This window comes from Xenopus laevis, chromosome 1S (genome assembly GCF_017654675.1).
Source record: "Xenopus laevis strain J_2021 chromosome 1S, Xenopus_laevis_v10.1, whole genome shotgun sequence".
Lineage (NCBI taxonomy): Eukaryota > Metazoa > Chordata > Amphibia > Anura > Pipidae > Xenopus > Xenopus laevis.
The window spans coordinates 182,543,649-182,560,207 of NC_054372.1; the positions used below are offsets into that span (position 1 = coordinate 182,543,649).

Consider the following 16,559-nt stretch of genomic DNA (forward strand, 5'->3'; position numbering starts at 1 on the left):
CCTTTTACATTTCTTGCCTTGAGCCACCATTTTGTGATGGTCTGTGTGCTGCCTCAGAGATCACCTGACCAGAAATACTGCAACTCTAACTGTAACAGGAAGAAGTGTTGAAGCTAAAGACAGAACTCTGTCTGTTAATTGGCTCATGTGACCTAACAAGTATAGTTTGTTTGGTATAGTTGTGTGCACCGTGAATCATACGATCCCAGGGGGCTGTCCTTATTTTTTTAAAATGGCAGTTTTCTATTTATGATTACCCAATGGCACATACTATTAGAAAAGTATATTATTATGAAAATGGTTTATTTAAGTGAAGCAGGGTTTTACATATGAGCTGTTTTATGCAATATCTTTTTATAGAGACCTACATTGTTTGGGGGTATAGTTTTCCTTTAAAGAATTAAGAATTAAGAAGCATTAAGCCCCACCTGTTCACCTCCAAGCCAGAGGCATACCTCCAATAAACTCTTACCCTGTAGCCTTCATCAACTTACAGCTGCGACAATATATATATATATTCCGTTCTCAGCCTCAAAACTATAGGCCAGTTAGTCTGACGTCAGTGGTAGGAAATCTTTTTGAAGGGTTAATAAAGGATAAGATACTTTATCTTCATAGCAAATCATAATACTATGAGTGTGTGCCAGCATGGTTTTATGCGTAATAGATCTTGCCAGACTAACGTAATTTCTTTTTATGAGAAGGTAAGTGAAGACCTCGATTCTGGGATGGCAGTGGATGTGATTTACTTAGACTTTGCTAAAGTATTTGATACAGTGCCTCGCACAAGGTTACTGGTTAAATTAAGGAATGTTGGCCTGGAAAATAGTATTTGTACCTGGATAGAGAACTGGCTAAAAGATAGACTACAAAGAGTGGTGGTAAATGGAACATTTTCTAATTGGACCAGTGGAGTACCGCAGGGCTCTATACTAGGTCCCTTGCTTTTCAACTTGTTTATTAATGACAAATAACAGTGAACATTGCCTTTTTATAGGTCGCTTTCATGCCTTTTTTGGAGAAGCCATGCCTCCTCTTTGAAGTGACCAATCAAAAGACGGATTTGAGAAAGTATCCAATCAGAATCCAGGTAAGTAACTCTAGGGGGAAGCAGCGATACTGGGACAACATTGTAACGCCGGCACACTCCCAAGCCTCTGGAGAGCTGAAATTTCTCCTATTCCATGGGTTTCTTTAAATATATTGAAGGGGACCTGTCAACCAAAAATCCTATTTTATCACATTAGTCAAGCAAAATGAACTTTAATTACACTATATAAATTATTTAAATCTTTTTTCCTTCAGTCTGGGAATTCATAATTATAGCAAGCAGGCAGGAGCCATTTTGTGGACAGTTTTATTAAGACAAGCCTTGCATCATCTCAGAATCTTGTTTGTGCACCAGAATGAGGGACCTGATGTCCATTTCTTTGCCCTGGCTACACAATTAAACGGTAAAGAGAACGGGGGGAATGTGTGGAGAGCAGTGACATCTAGGAAGTGCTGAATGGAAAGTAAAAGTAATTGTCTGCCCCACCTCTATGCCACTGGCATAGAGGAGGGGCAGACAATATTTGATTGACAGCTGAGATTTTTAAATGAGCTTACAACAGCTATGAATGCTTTAATAAAAAATAGAAATTGGATTTCATGTTAAATTTGAAAAGGACTTTTATTATACAGATTTTTGTGTCTGGGTGACAGGTCCACTTTAAAGTCCCTGTATGTTAAAATGTAATACATAAAAACTATATGCTAACTTGAAGAGTGCATATTACATATACCATATTACATACATTTGAAAAGGTGGGTACAGTGTTCTCAGACTGGGAGTATATCTATGTTCTCTCACACTAAAAATGAATACTCTAAATATGTTTCATATTTTATGATATTTAACATTTCATTCTGCTTTTCCCAATCCTTAGTTTTAATGACTTTCCAGCCAAAAAAGTTCTCCTACATTTGTTGCTGTGTGCACTTGGCTGGCTTCACAATATTTAAAGTCAGTGGGTCTGGAATGCGGATCAGTCACTTGAAAATCTGTGGCATTACATCTAAGCCACTCCTTGAGCCTGCACAATTGGAATTAACCACTTGGTCTCGCCTGCTAAATATTTCACTGGCAGCTATTTCTTTCTGAGACCCGGCAGCAGGCTTTAAATCCCGAGCAGACTGTAAATACATCATCAAGAATCTATTCGCTAATCCCACCGCAGAATGTTTTTGGAAGTGGTATATAAACAGTGATTTAACATATTTATGACTTAATTCCATGTTGAGACAGTCTAAGATCCACTTATAATATAGATGTAAAAACCACAATACCTAAGTAAAGAGCAGTGAGATAATGCATGTGGGTTACCCAACGGGGCCAATGCCTCTGTCAAAATCCATAATAAAGTACAGCAAGAGAACGTTTGTTTAAATGTCTCTTCCAAATCAATAAGGTAAATTAGGAAATCATTACTTCAGTTGGTAAGTAAACATGAAGGCTGGCAGTTTTAAATTTAAAGCTGTACAAACAGTCTGGGACAACTGACTTCTTTAAGTCAGTTGTCCCAGACTGTTGAGCTTGCCCCCCTGGATGGGCCTGGGAACTGGTTCAGCCTAAATGTCAAGTAAGGTGAGATTTGGGGAGAAGGCATTTTTTTCTACTAGATACTCTGGGAAGCGTAGTATGAAGTGGATAAAGAGTGGGATTTGGGGCTGTTGTTAGAACTATGGCTAAATGGTTGACAGCATTGCTTTTATACATAGAAGGGGGTCCTTCATTAAAGGTCGGACCTCCAAAGAAGTCTGACAATCAATGGTTTGAGTTGACCAAATAATGCTAAATATTTTCAGTTGGTTATGGTTCAGGGGAACGAATGGGCTGGGCCTCAGTAAGAACTGCAATATTCATGGAGAAGTCTAATATCCTCTTCCAAAAATGTACTCTCTCTTATAGAAATGTCCACCACTACACACAATAAATTCAATGCAGCTAAACTCCTTCTTTAATTGGATTTTGCTGATTGATTTAGGTGCAGCACAGAGCACCAACAAAGAAGTGAAGCATAAGGTTTTGTTTTTGTTTTAATAATATAACATAGGAGTGGCTTAAAAGGTGTGTTGTTCCCTGAACATGATGTTCCAGTTGTTGCTTGTAAAGAGGTGAACAATAACTTTTATTTTTTATAATGTTAATAGTTGGGCAATGTTACAGAATAGTTAGGGGCTTCCAACTCCTAAGGTTGGCCTGTAGAAACCTATATGAGCCTATATGAGGAATTACAGGACCTAAACACTTCCTCTTTGGCCAAGGAACATCTAGCAGGTGTCTTTTTTTTTGCATGTGAGCCATAATTAAATGTAAAAAGAGTTGGGGAGCAAAATAAGGGTTGATATTGACTATTTAGTAGCCCCGTGTGGATAGGCAGCCTATAGGAGGCGCTATTTGGCAGAATGTCTGTTTTTATGCAACCAAAAGTTGCCCCCAAACCTGGAATTCAAAAATAATCATCTACTTTGAAGCCACTGGGAGCAGCATTCAAGTGGTTGGTGAGCAACATGTTGCTCACAAGCCACTGGTTGGAGATCACTGATCTAGAGGCAAGATCCAGACAGACGTGGCCAGACCATTATTTTGAGTCAGCAACCAGAACTTAGTCTCTCTCACAGGAAGCTGCTAATAAAAGTTTGGCTTTTCACATCGTAACATTGTAAAGATGTCTACTTCTTACAGTAAAGACCTTTACACATACACCTAGCTGTGATGGGTGTCCCCATGTTATGGTTAGATGAGATTTTCTGTCTTTCGGATTTCAGGTATTTGACGGACGCACTGAAAACTGCAGTGAAACGGGCATTTCAATAAAGCTCAGTAGAAATAAGAAGATGCAATATTTCAGATTCCAGCAACAAATGTTACTCATAGCTGAACTTTCATTGCCAGTGGTAAATCTATTCTATAAACCCATATTAATCACTTCCTCCTATTCCATAAAATACAAACTGGACAAACTGCATTCCACAGAGTCTTGTTTCGGCTTCACTAGGCATGCTATATTTTTATTTATTCACTTTGCAGTGCATTTTTTTCTTTTGAGCCAAGCCTTGTACCGACAATAATAATTGTCTAAGATCCCTATCACATAACACACTTGACTACATTTCACAAAAAGCCAATTAGCCAGCTAACTAATTCTACAAGTACTCAATAGAAATAAACAACATACTGTATATATAAGATTTTGTTTACAGGTATTTTGTACACATATGGGACCTGTTATTCAGAATTCTCTTGCTCTTTAGTTCTATCTGCCTCACTGTCCTAGAAAGTGCTGTTACAGAGAACTACCCTGTCCAGAATATTCGTCATTCACAGGGTCCCTGTATCCCTGAGTTCACCAAGGCCTTCCCTTTACTGGGGCCTAAGCTCCAGGTTACCAATGTGTTAAAGAAACGGATCCGCACACACACTGATTAGTGCAGTCGGGGATTATCCCCTTTTATTCAGCCACCAAACATCATGTTTGGTGGCTGAATAAAAGGGGATAATCCCCGACTGCACTAATCGGTGTGTGTGCGGATCCGTTTCTTTTACACATTGGTTGCTAAGGGACCCGGCCGGGTCAACGGAAGGAACGCACCACCAGTTTGCAGGATTGGTGAACTACAGGTGTGCGGTAGGAGAATTACATTGTAACTAAGCTCCAGGTTCCCATTACCATCCACTCCCTCCTGGAGTGGCAGGGGAAAGAGAAAGTCCCACCCTCTGTCCAACACAGGTCCGGACTGAGAATTAAAATAGGCCCTGGCATTTCAGGTACATAGAGGCCCAAACAGCTCCCACCAGCCCACTAAATACTGACTTTCTATGGCACCTTATAGCAGCCCCTCCGGCATTTGCCAGAACCCACAGATTGCCTGGCCCAACCCTATAATGAAGTGTGATAAGACCTCGTCATCAGCCTCTGGGTCAATCATACCCTTTACATATTATGCTAATAAGCAAAAGTTGATACATGAGCTTTTGCCCAGCAACCAAAAAACAAGAAAGTGTAGGCATTTAAAGCCATAGGAGAGTGTTAAACCTATGGGTCCCTACATCTAATATGCAAAGGACTTTCATTATACAGCTTTTTATGTTTGACAGGTGACAGGTCCGCTTTAAGCTTCATTTCTAGTGATGGGCGAATTTGCAGGGTTTCGCCAAAAAATTAGCAAATTTCCTGCGAAATTCGCGAAATGGTGAAAAATTAGCGAAACTTCGCTAGCGTCCGCGAATTCGCGCCTGACAAATAAATTCCCCATCACTATTCATTTCTGCTTTAATAATGCAAGTAACACCAAACTGCAAACAATGATTTCCATAGAATTTTATCAGTATTTATACCACCTGCAATCCAAGCCTCCCATCCCCTTGCATTTGTATTGACTGGGTATGACATACATTTTTACGTTTATGGGTAGTCTCTCATTTAAATTAATTATATTAAAATGGGGTCAGGCTTTGGTTTGTTACCTCGGTCTGTCTGAGCAAGCTTGAAGGAAGTACAAAATATAGAAATGCTTTGCAGCTACACCTTTTCTTCACCTTTTACAGCACTACTACTAACTGCAAGAACAGCACAGCCAGGAATGGAGGACAGAGGAAATCTAAAAATGTGGTTCTTAAACAGAACTGGAATCTGCCTCTAAATAAATAATGTAAGTCTGTAAAACATTGTGCAGTTATCAAGAGTGCTGTATTACTACCCTGGTGAATCAGCCTCATTAATAAAAACAAAATAAAATAAAAACTACTGTACACGCATACAGTATTAAATGGGGGAGTTCCCTGGAAATAAATGAAAAGAAGCATTTAAAATACTGTATTTACTGTGTGAATGTGTGGTGGCTTTGCAGGCATTCCCTTTTAATTACTAATGGTGCCCAGATGCTAGATATTTTATCTAGATTTGCCTTTTTTACCCTAAAAAAGCCATTCAAGAGAGCTGAGATTTAGAGATGGGCGAATCTGACCCCTTTCGCTTCGCCAAAACTCCGCAAAATGAGACAAAATTTGCTAAATGCAACCTCCGCAGGGTGCAACCTTATGGTGGTTATTTATTTATTTATAAGTCCAATTTTTTCTGGTCGGACTTTTAAAGTGGAAAAATAAAAAAAATTTTGAGACCCCAATGGTGTTAAAAAAAAGTACTCCATCTCAGACCTGCCAAGTTCATGTAGAAGCCAATTGTCCATTTGCAATTGGAAGATATCCTGATCTGCTCTGGGTTCTGTCCAATAATATAAAGATTTGGTGGATTTGGTGCTTCAAATCCGAAAAAAATCAGTTTTGTGACAAATCAGAAAAAAATTGTGCAATTCAGATTATTAAACGATTTTATTGAGTCTTTCCCCAGACAAGAAATTTTTGAAAAAATGTATTGATAAATGAGGGGGGGGGAGTCTGTGCGTATTTGGTTGAAGTGGTTTTTCAGATAAATTAGCAATGAGTAAGAAAATTTCAGCTTTTGATAAATACCCCCTAAGTGTAGGATGCAAAGTGCAAAAAAAGACAGAGCTTTTCATCCATTTTAAGCACTTTCAACCCTGCCTCATACTTTGCAAATGAAGCCCAACAGTAATATTAGACGAGTAAAGATTACAACAGGTATAGTCACCTGTAGAAACGGATTAGCTGCAGGCATGTACAGTTTGTTCACAGCACATTAATCTGAGTACAGACATACAAATATTTACTGTACAGGTATATATATATATATATATATATAGCTATATGACAAAGTGTTTACAGGCCCTATGGGAAATTATTTTTTTTTCTTGCAAAAAAGCCTAATTCACGTTAAAATTAGCTTTGAATGATGTCAAGAGCAATATAAGACATTCTGCAATCAGTCTTCCTGGCTGAAATATGTGCACAGTTGAAAACTCAGAATTTCAACTGCTCCCTGGTTGCTAGGAATGATTGGTTGCTAGGAATGAATTATTCTAGAAAATGGGAAGTCAGCTTAATAGATGACTAGTAGTGATAATTTCTCCAGTTTCGATTCACCGAAAAATTTGCGGATCACGAATTTTGACACTGGCGTCCAAATATTTTTGACGCTGGCGACAATTCTGACGCCCATTAAAGTCAACGGGTGCCAGCGTCAAATATATTTTGAATCAATATATTTTATGCAGTAATTTTGCCAATTTATTCGCTGGCAGCAAAACACAGAAATTCGCCGCAAATTCACGCCTGCCGAATAAATTCGCCCATCACTAATGACTTGGATAACCCTCATGCAAATATGTTATTTGGTTGCCTGGGGTCTACCCCTATAGTCAGTTTGTCCATCAAATATCTCTGGTGCACTGGGTTGAGTTGACTTTCAAAGCTGTAGGTGATTATTGTTGTTGTGACCCAGTGCAGAGAATTCGATTTCAGAAAGGAGAGGGAGGTGTGGGGGCAAAGTGGCAGTTTTTATGGGTTCTAACTTTTTTTTATTAAAATTAGAGCAGCACAATCTTAGGTTATCGGTAGTAATGGCATGTAGTGTTTCTTTAATTTTTAGTTGCTAAAAGTGATGGACTATTCCTCCGGTTTTGCTTCCCCGAAAAATGTAAGAATTTCCTGTGAATTTGAGAAATTTAAGAAACTCGAATTTTGACGCCGGGGTTAAAGTCAATGGGCGTCCAAATAGTTTTGACGCTTGCCCGTTTTGATGTGAGTGACTTTTCCGACGAGCGTCCCAATTTTTTTGACCCCCCACAAATTTTCGCTGGAGTTTAGCAAATTTATTCGCTAGATGCAGAGATTCATCGCACGCCTGCCGAATTTATATGCCGATCAGTATTCAATACTGCACCTCCAGTGCACCTAGTATAACAGCCGTTCTCTTTGCAGAAATTATTATAATATTATATTGCTTATAAAGGTCTTTTGCATTGGTGGGATTTAGATTTTTTTTTATCTGCAGTAAAAAAAATACTTTAGTATTTACATCTTTAATCAAATGCATAGTAAAACCTTCAGTTTAGCGCTTACAGTCTGCATCAGTGGTATAATTAGAGGGGAGGGAGAATCGGTGGGCCGCCGGACTAGTTAAACCACTGGTCTGCATAACGTTCCACCAGCAATCTGCACAGTGGTGAACATTTCAAATAAAGCACTAATGTAGGGGACCCAAAGAATCAATCTCCTTCAAGAAGTCTTACATCTATTCCTTATGGGAGAGAGGTTTCCCAATGGCCCAGGGGTTTCACAGCAAGTTCTTGCCCTTATGGTTTATATAAGTGGAGGGGAAACACATGGCTCACATGGTCTCCACCAAGTACCAGGGTGGATGTGCCGGGAGTCTGGAGAAAAAGGATGACCTTTTAAACCCCAAGGTGACCAAAGATGTTATGGAAGTTGAGTTCCATGGACCCTGTGAATGAGGTAAAAGGCAGTGGAAGTCAGTTTTGTCATAGTACACTCATAGGACATGTGAAATAGACCAGGCAGTTTAGAAAAAGCATCTTTTAATGGCCTCTGAGGGAGCTGATTTGCTCAGCGAAATGTGTCAGGCAGAGGTGACGTCACATCTAGTTGCAGGTAGCACCACAAGGGGAACCCATATGCCGGCAGGATCCTCCTCTGCAATCCAATAGCAACCTGCTTGAACTATACATTTACTCACTGACCTCAAACAATTGAATGTGAGTGTAATTGTTTTTTTAGAAGTTTTATATATATATAATAAATGGTATTATACTATTTTGGATTTTGTATCCTTTTGTTTGGAGTCTGAAGACATTCTGCGGTTTGAGGGAGATCTGCTTGAAAGATTACTACATGTGATACGTATATCAAATGTAAGTAGACATTCTGGTGGAGGCTTTCTGATTAGACATCAAGAATGTGCACAGCACTAAATTGAAGGATATTTGATTTTATATATTATTCATGAAGGAGAAAAATAAAAAGGGGGAAACACTCCTGTAGAAACTTTCCTCAACACTGGGTGGTGCTCTAAGTGATTAAACGTATTACACTATATTAGTTTCTGATTTCTGTTGCCATAGGCGCTGGTCTATTTTTGCATTGGGGGATCCACTGTAGTGTGAACACCCTAGATGACACCCAACTATTCTTCCCCGAGAGCCTTCCACTGGAGGGGACTCATTTCACTGAGGTCTCTACTGGATGAACCTCTGTAACATTGCTATTCTGGCCATTTCATTATATACATTCTGTGCTCTCAAATGGCCTCACTGCTGCTGTTCCTTATTCAAGTTACTGTCACTTTCTGATTAAGCATCACTGGCACCTATTTCTTTCTACATACAGTATGGTTTATATATTGTGAATTACACTTCAGCAGAATTTCCTCCAACATCTTTTCCTCCTTCCCTCCTGTCTACTGGCCAACTATAGTGCTAACAGAACAGAGATCATGCAACCCTCCCTCCATCTACCCCGTACATTTATATGGAAGCTTTTATATCAGTATGTGGGTGAGTGCCCCATGAAAGTACCCATTCCATCTGTCCATTTGAACACACCGCCTATCCACCATCATTCATGTTCTGCAGGGCCTCCTCATACAAGTATTTGCATGCATTTAATACAGTTTGCTTGTTTATTATAAACAATCCAAGAGTGCTTTGAGCAAAGCAGCTGAGCTCTAGTTATGACCTTATTGATATCTGGAGTGATGTTAGAGCGCGGTTATTATCATACTGTGCTTTAGAAAATCATTTTATGTTTGTTCTGCTGCTTTTTTGGAAGCACCTGCTCATATAACTCCAAGTCAATACCATAAAGTCTGATTCTGAAAGAAGCATTGTTTATTAAAATACCATTATTCTAATAATTATGTTTTTTTCATTAAACCTTCACAATAAAACCAGCACATCGGTATAGTCCATCTTCTTCTGCAGGTGCATATAAATTCTGATTAACCAGGTCAAAACGACCCTTGCTGGAAAATAGTTCCACTGATACACATGTCACACACAAAATATAACTCAAATGTACAAGTATGCTAACATGTAAATCCCCTCGGTGCTACTACTGGCCAGAATTTTGTTTCACCTCTTTTTCTTCGGCCCCTCCCTGTTCTACCCCAAAATGACCAACTGGATAATTTGGAACCTTGCTAAGTTTGCCACCTGGCAAGTAAAAATGATTGATGCTATTATTATTGTTGTTATTATAATTATTGATAATAATAATAATAATAATAATAATAATAATAATAATAATAATAATAATAATAATAATAACAATTATTATTATTATTATTATTATTATTATTATTATTATTATTATTATTATTATTAATAATAATAATAATAATAATAATAATAATAATAATGATAATAATAGAGTTAAACAACATAGTTCCAGAAAAGTCAGTACTTCTTTTCAGAAAAAGTTGGCAAGCCTAAACCTCACAGAGCAGCTCTATGATTCAGAAATCTATGGATTCAGAATTTGGATTCAGAATTTGGATTCACAGAATAAAACCTTGATTTCACTTTGAGGTTTATTATTGAAGGGTGAGCATATTGATTGCAGAAACATTAAAAAGCTCACTTGCATTAACCTTAAAGGGGTTGTTCACCTTTGGATTCACTTTTTAGTTTGATGTAGCAAGTCATATGATGAATTGGCCATTCTATAACCTACTAAGGGGATTATTTATTAAGTGTGAATGCTAAAAACTCGAGGTTTTTTTTACTATAAAATCCAAATTTTTTGTGAAAAAAAAAAACCTAACATTTTTCGGGATTTATTATACCCAAGGATGGAAAACGTCCAAATTCGAAAATCCGGCATCTTAGACCTGCCGAGGTTCTATATGAGTCAATGGGAGAAGTCCCTTATATATCCTGATATGCGCTGGGTTTCGTGCAATAATCCGAATATTTTTGGCCAAAAATCTAAGTTTTCATGTGGGAAATCCGCAAAATTTGTACGATACGAATTTTTTATGTTTTTTCCAACACAGGAAAATGTATTGATAAGTAAGGGGAAATAACCCGTGCAGATTTAGTCATTGTATATTTCAGAAAATAATGAGATAAATTCGGATTTTGATAACCCCTAAAAGTTAACTTAAAGGTGAGCCATACTTTTAAATACTGTTTTTTTTATAGAATTTCTTCTTATTGTACCATTTTACACAACGCAGCTATTTAATCCCTGCTGTCAAAAGAACAACGTACAGGCTTCATGTTAGGCCTTGTTGTGGCTCTATTTCATTTATCCCAATTTGTCTTGTCCCTTGTATTCCCGCAATAAGCAACATAAGTGCTACACTCTCCCCCGTGGGGTTCTCAGCAGGAACAAAGAAAAGGTCAGTACTAATTGGGCACTTGCTCTTTGTATTAAGAGGCCTCTCTTTGCAGAAGTCAAAAGCCTTTTCCGCAGTAAAAGGACCCAAATAACTCCAGAATTATGGAATTAAAATCCTATAAAACCTGTTTTTGTAATAGCTACATTAGAGGGGCGTTACAGGTAACTACATTTTACCAACAACACAATACCCTAAGGGCTCGTATACAAGGTATCTGAATGTATGTATATTGAAATACACTCTGATTCCATCAAAACTATATTTTACATTTTCAGCCAGGGCCGGAACTAGGGGTAGGCAGAAGAGGCAGCTGCCTAGGGCACAATGATATGGGGTGCTGGACAGCTACCTCTAAAATTGCCTTCTGCCTACCCCTAGTCCACACCTCTCAGTTACTCCCCATTCTTCCCGACACCCTCCCCTCCATCACTGTCCCTCCATCCCTTCAATCGATCCCCCTCTGTCTCTCCCCTCTTTCGCTCACCCCTCCTTGTTGTGCCCGGGAGGCAGGGCTTGCCGGCCGGGTTGCCTAGGGCATCCGGCCAGCCTGGTCCGGCCCGGTTTTCAGCATTCAATGTGCATTTTTGGAATTTGTTTTGAATTTGAGCTAAACACATAAATATGTAATGTTTTGCATTGAAAATCTGCTATGGAAGGAGTAGGCTGCAAAACCCAGATCTGAATATTGGTTGTTGCAGCCAGGCAGAATAGAGTGGAATCAATTAGCTCGTACATAGAGGTGCATTCAAGCCTGTGACTCAAACGCCCAAGTGGATAAGCTCTAAATTATTCTCTTTAAATTGTGCAGATTGAGATGCCTTGAACCTCTTTACAACCACAGTTTTTTACCCTTGCAAACAGTCTTGGATTTATGATATATCTTCCATAAGGGAACGTTTGCAAGTTCTACAGTGATATAATCTAAACAATGTTGCAGTTGGTCTCAGGGGTGCATCTGGGCCTTCTGTCTAAAACAGATGACCCTCACCCCCACAATGGTTATTTCCAGTGCTCACACTTGCCAGCACCCATGAAAAACAAGAGCTGCATGTGTGCCACCATAGGCCATCAAGTAAGGAAATTACAGAGATCCCTTTTCATCCTCTGGCATTCCTGTGTATGTGCTTTGTCATGTTGGGTCATGCCAGTGGATGACCACATATTGCCCATGAAAAATTATTGCAGTATGTAATGCCAGTGCTATTTACTCTGCACACATAAAATGAGATAATCCCACTGTTACTATAGGCACCATCTCTCCCTACTATACCTGATATCCCACAGTCACACTCCCTTCCCAGAGACTATTATCCACTGTTACTATAGGCACCATCTCTCCCTACTATACCTGCTATCCCACAGTCACACTCCCTACCCAGAGACTATTATCCACTGTTACTATAGACACCATCTCTCCCTACTATACCTGCTATCCCACAGTCACACTCCCTTCCCAGAAACTATTATCCCACTGTTACTATAGACACCATCTCTCCCTACTATACCTGCTATCCCACAGTCACACTCCCTTCCCAGAAACTATTATCCCACTGTTACTATAGACACCATCTCTCCCTACTATACCTGCTATCCCACAGTTACACTCCCTTCCCAGAGACTATTATCCACTGTTACTATAGACACCATCTCTCCCTACTATACCTGCTATCCCACAGTCACACTCCCTTCCCAGAGACTATTATCCACTGTTACTATAGGCACTATCTCTCCCTACTATACCTGCTATCCCACAGTCACACTCCCTTCCCAGAGACTATTATCCACTGTTACTATAGGCACTATCTCTCCCTACTATACCTGCTATCCCACAGTCACACTCCCTTCCCAGAGACTATTATTCCACTGTTACTATAGGCACGATCTCTCCCTACTATACCTGCTATCCCACAGTCACACTCCCTTCCCAGAGACCCCATCTCACCCTAACTTGGACTACTTTAATTACAGATCGTATGTTATATGCACTTATAAGTACCTATATTAGAACACTCAAAGCAATAGATGCTATTTTGAAATCTTGCTTTCACAATGGTTTCGGCCTGCCATACAAGCCAAAAATCAAGTGTTAAGGAAGGAATTTTTCATCAAGAAGTTCCCTATACAAAATGAGATCTGGAATTAACAGTATTCCTATCCTTGGCATTACCTTGGACAGCTTGAGTGGTTAATATAATTAGCTTAACATGTCCCCTGTTTTGCTTTCACGCAGCAACCTGAGAAGAACCAGCACCATGGCAACACAACCAAATGCATAACATGGAAGAACTCGTTTAAAGGGGAAATTACCTTTTGGAGCCGCCTAGGAAAGTAAAGGTGAATGTGGAGTCCGAGTATCTGAAATCTAGGGTATAAAAGAATAAATGATCAGATCACAGGGCATTGTGTTGCCTCTCCTTAGCCTTACAGCCCCCCACCCTCTTTCCCTAGTGATGATGTCAGCAGGTTCTGGATACTGAAGATGCAGGAAAACCCCCCTGTTTCAACAAGTCTAAGGATACTATGGCAACCGGAGGGATTTAATTTGTCTGTGGATGCCACGGCACAGCTGACCAGCAGTCTTGCCAAGGAACCCAATGTACAAAAGGGAGAATCCACCGGGAAAGCTTCCGCCTTCCTATCTACTACAGCCAATACGCAAAGGTAAAAATGATGGAGGGGGAATTGTATGTGGCCAGTGGGATTCCTAGAGGGATTCCAGCCCATGACCCTAGTTAAACTACTAGTACAAGCACCCATTAATAACCTTGGGCTGTGCATGGATTCTGGGAGCTATAGTCCAATAGCAGCAGTTGGACATCTCTATGTACCTGATTCCAATGTCCCCCCCCAATCACACATTGACCATACTACAATAGCCCACACCTGCACTACCTGGTTTCACCATGGGAAGGCATTTGTGTCTTCCACCTGTTCATCTTCCCCCTATTAAAATGATCTCATAATATCCAATATTTGGTATCCAATGTGCCTTTTTTTGCATGCAAGAACACGATTCTAAAAGCTGAAGATTAAATGGTCCACTTAAGTTTCTCAGCAAGACTCGGCCCACCTATCTATCCCCATTTTTCCATCCCCCCCCTTCTTATATCCCAATAATAAGCTCACCTGAAAACAGGCAGTCCTTCTCCGCCTTGCACTTTTGGATTACAATGTCAATATCTTTCTGAATCCTCTCTTGCCTTGAACACATCCCCATGAAATAAATCCCTGGGAAAGCAGCCTTATTTACTCCCCAGTTCAATATTTAATGAAATATTTGAAAAGAAAAAAGAAAAAGAATAGAACCAATAGGTCTCCGTTTCCAGTAGAACCAAGCAAGGCAATTCCAAGATGTTGCTGCTGCTGCTGTTGCTGCTGCTGAAGAAGAAGAGATCGGTTGCTGCTGCTGCTGCTGCCACTGCTGCTGTCGTTCTATTGCAATTTCCTTTGCTGACAATAGACAAGAGTTGATGAAAACCACCCCCGCAGGCAAATGCTTGTCAGTAGCAGTGCAAAAGAGAGAGAGAGCGAGAGTGAATAATAACAATAATCAGCAGCTCACAGTAAGAGGGAGAGAGCGGAACAGAGACAGGGCGAGAGGTAGAGTGCAGGCAGCAGCAACCAAAGAGAGGAGGGGGGAAGCTGACTAGGAGGCTGCAGTTTGTGTATGTACAGCCGCAGATTCACTCTGAAGCTCCTCAATATTCTCACATACACACACACACAGACACACATATGCACAAATAAATTAGCCTCGAGGTTGGCAATAGCTCTGAGCACGCACACACAGCCTCGCTGGAATCACACCCACAATGTGGGACAAGCACAGAGCATTATATGTGTGGGAATATACTCTACGCACTGACTCACACACACACACACAGCTGACACACATACTAAGTAGCAAGCTATTTAATACACACAAAAAATTATCTCCTATCAAATATATTCCTATAATACACAAGAGCCATGAATATCTTTAAATTATATCCTTATAAATGGTGAGTTCTGATGTCATCAGTTATAAACGGTGAGTTCAGATGTCATTTCTGTCACATGACTCACTGAAATGTGTGTATTATAATAAATAAAGTACCCCCAGTTGTAAAAATATGAGGATATTAGAAGTTACCTCGGAGTTCCATGACCTGTATAAAAACAGTCGGCCTTCGGCCTCGTGTTTTTATATGGTCATGAAACTCCTCTGTAAATTATAATATCCTTATATTTTACAAGAGGGGGTACTTTATTAACTATATAATACACATGAGACAGGAATATTCTGTAAATGATATCCTTATAAATGCTGCTTGGTGAAGTCATCATGATGTCATATAAACGGAGCTCAGTGATGTCATTTCTGTCACATAAATACTTGGAGATCCATGACCTTGTGCCTTTATATGGTCATAAAACTCATCTTATATCTTGATATTTTCATATACTGTAATACAACATGGGTTATAGTTACAACTCCCAGAAATACCTTGACTTTTTACAAGGTCTTGCCCCTTTTGGAGTCAGTAATGCAGCACCACCTAAATCTATTCAGGGCCACAACACGATGTGTATATAGTAATTATTTCCTATAGCTCTTACACTATATATTATGTTCTTTGTCTTTTATCTGTAATTTACAGCTATAATGCATGCCCAGCAAAATTATTCACTAGTGGTCACTGGCAATTTATCATTGACACACAAATCAGTAGGGTAAGTCCTGGGTGCCAGGCCATGTAACTCTAGGGGCCCCTTATATGGCATTTCGTAGCCCAGAGCAGAAAGAGCTATATTAGCTTCCCTTAATGGCATTCACTAGAGTTGCCACCTTTTCTATAGAAAATTGAAGGGGGAGGAGCAAGTCACTTAAAGTAGGTGGAATGGAGGCTGGCTTGAAGGTGTAATATGGTGGTTCAGGGCAAGGTCGATGTGAACATTGAATTGAGGACCCCGCCAAGTGGTTGTAACAAGGGTGAGAAGAGCTTACATTTACCTGAAATATCAATACTGACCAAAAACACATGACTGCTTTTACCTTCTGCCAGGAAGTATGTGAGCCAGCAAAGTCATGTAATATAACTAGAGTCCTCTAGTGGTTGGAGGTAAAACTACAGTCTGTGGCAGTAAACTGCAGCACTTGTTACTTCATTGATTAATGCCCTGAGGACAGAGCAGCCCTAATGTACAGTCAGTAAAAGAGATCAACCGACTATAAATAGAAAGAAGATGGCCTCAAAA

At 39.7% G+C, this 16,559-nt stretch overlaps 1 protein-coding gene across 2 annotated transcripts in view; it reads right to left on the reverse strand.

Annotated features, from left to right (window-relative positions):
* Nucleotides 1-15,116, reverse strand: part of parp8.S (poly(ADP-ribose) polymerase family member 8 S homeolog) — a 169,619-nt gene extending 154,503 nt beyond the window's left edge. For both annotated transcript variants that reach the window (XM_018244495.2, XM_041580576.1), the window contains exons 1-2: nt 14,448-15,116; nt 13,629-13,683 (exon numbers count right to left, since the gene is read on the reverse strand). In XM_018244495.2, the coding sequence (XP_018099984.1) occupies nt 13,629-13,683; nt 14,448-14,538 (146 nt within the window). In that variant the 5' untranslated portion in view covers nt 14,539-15,116. The remainder of the gene's footprint in view (nt 1-13,628; nt 13,684-14,447) is intronic.
* Nucleotides 15,117-16,559: the final 1,443 nt, after the last annotated feature.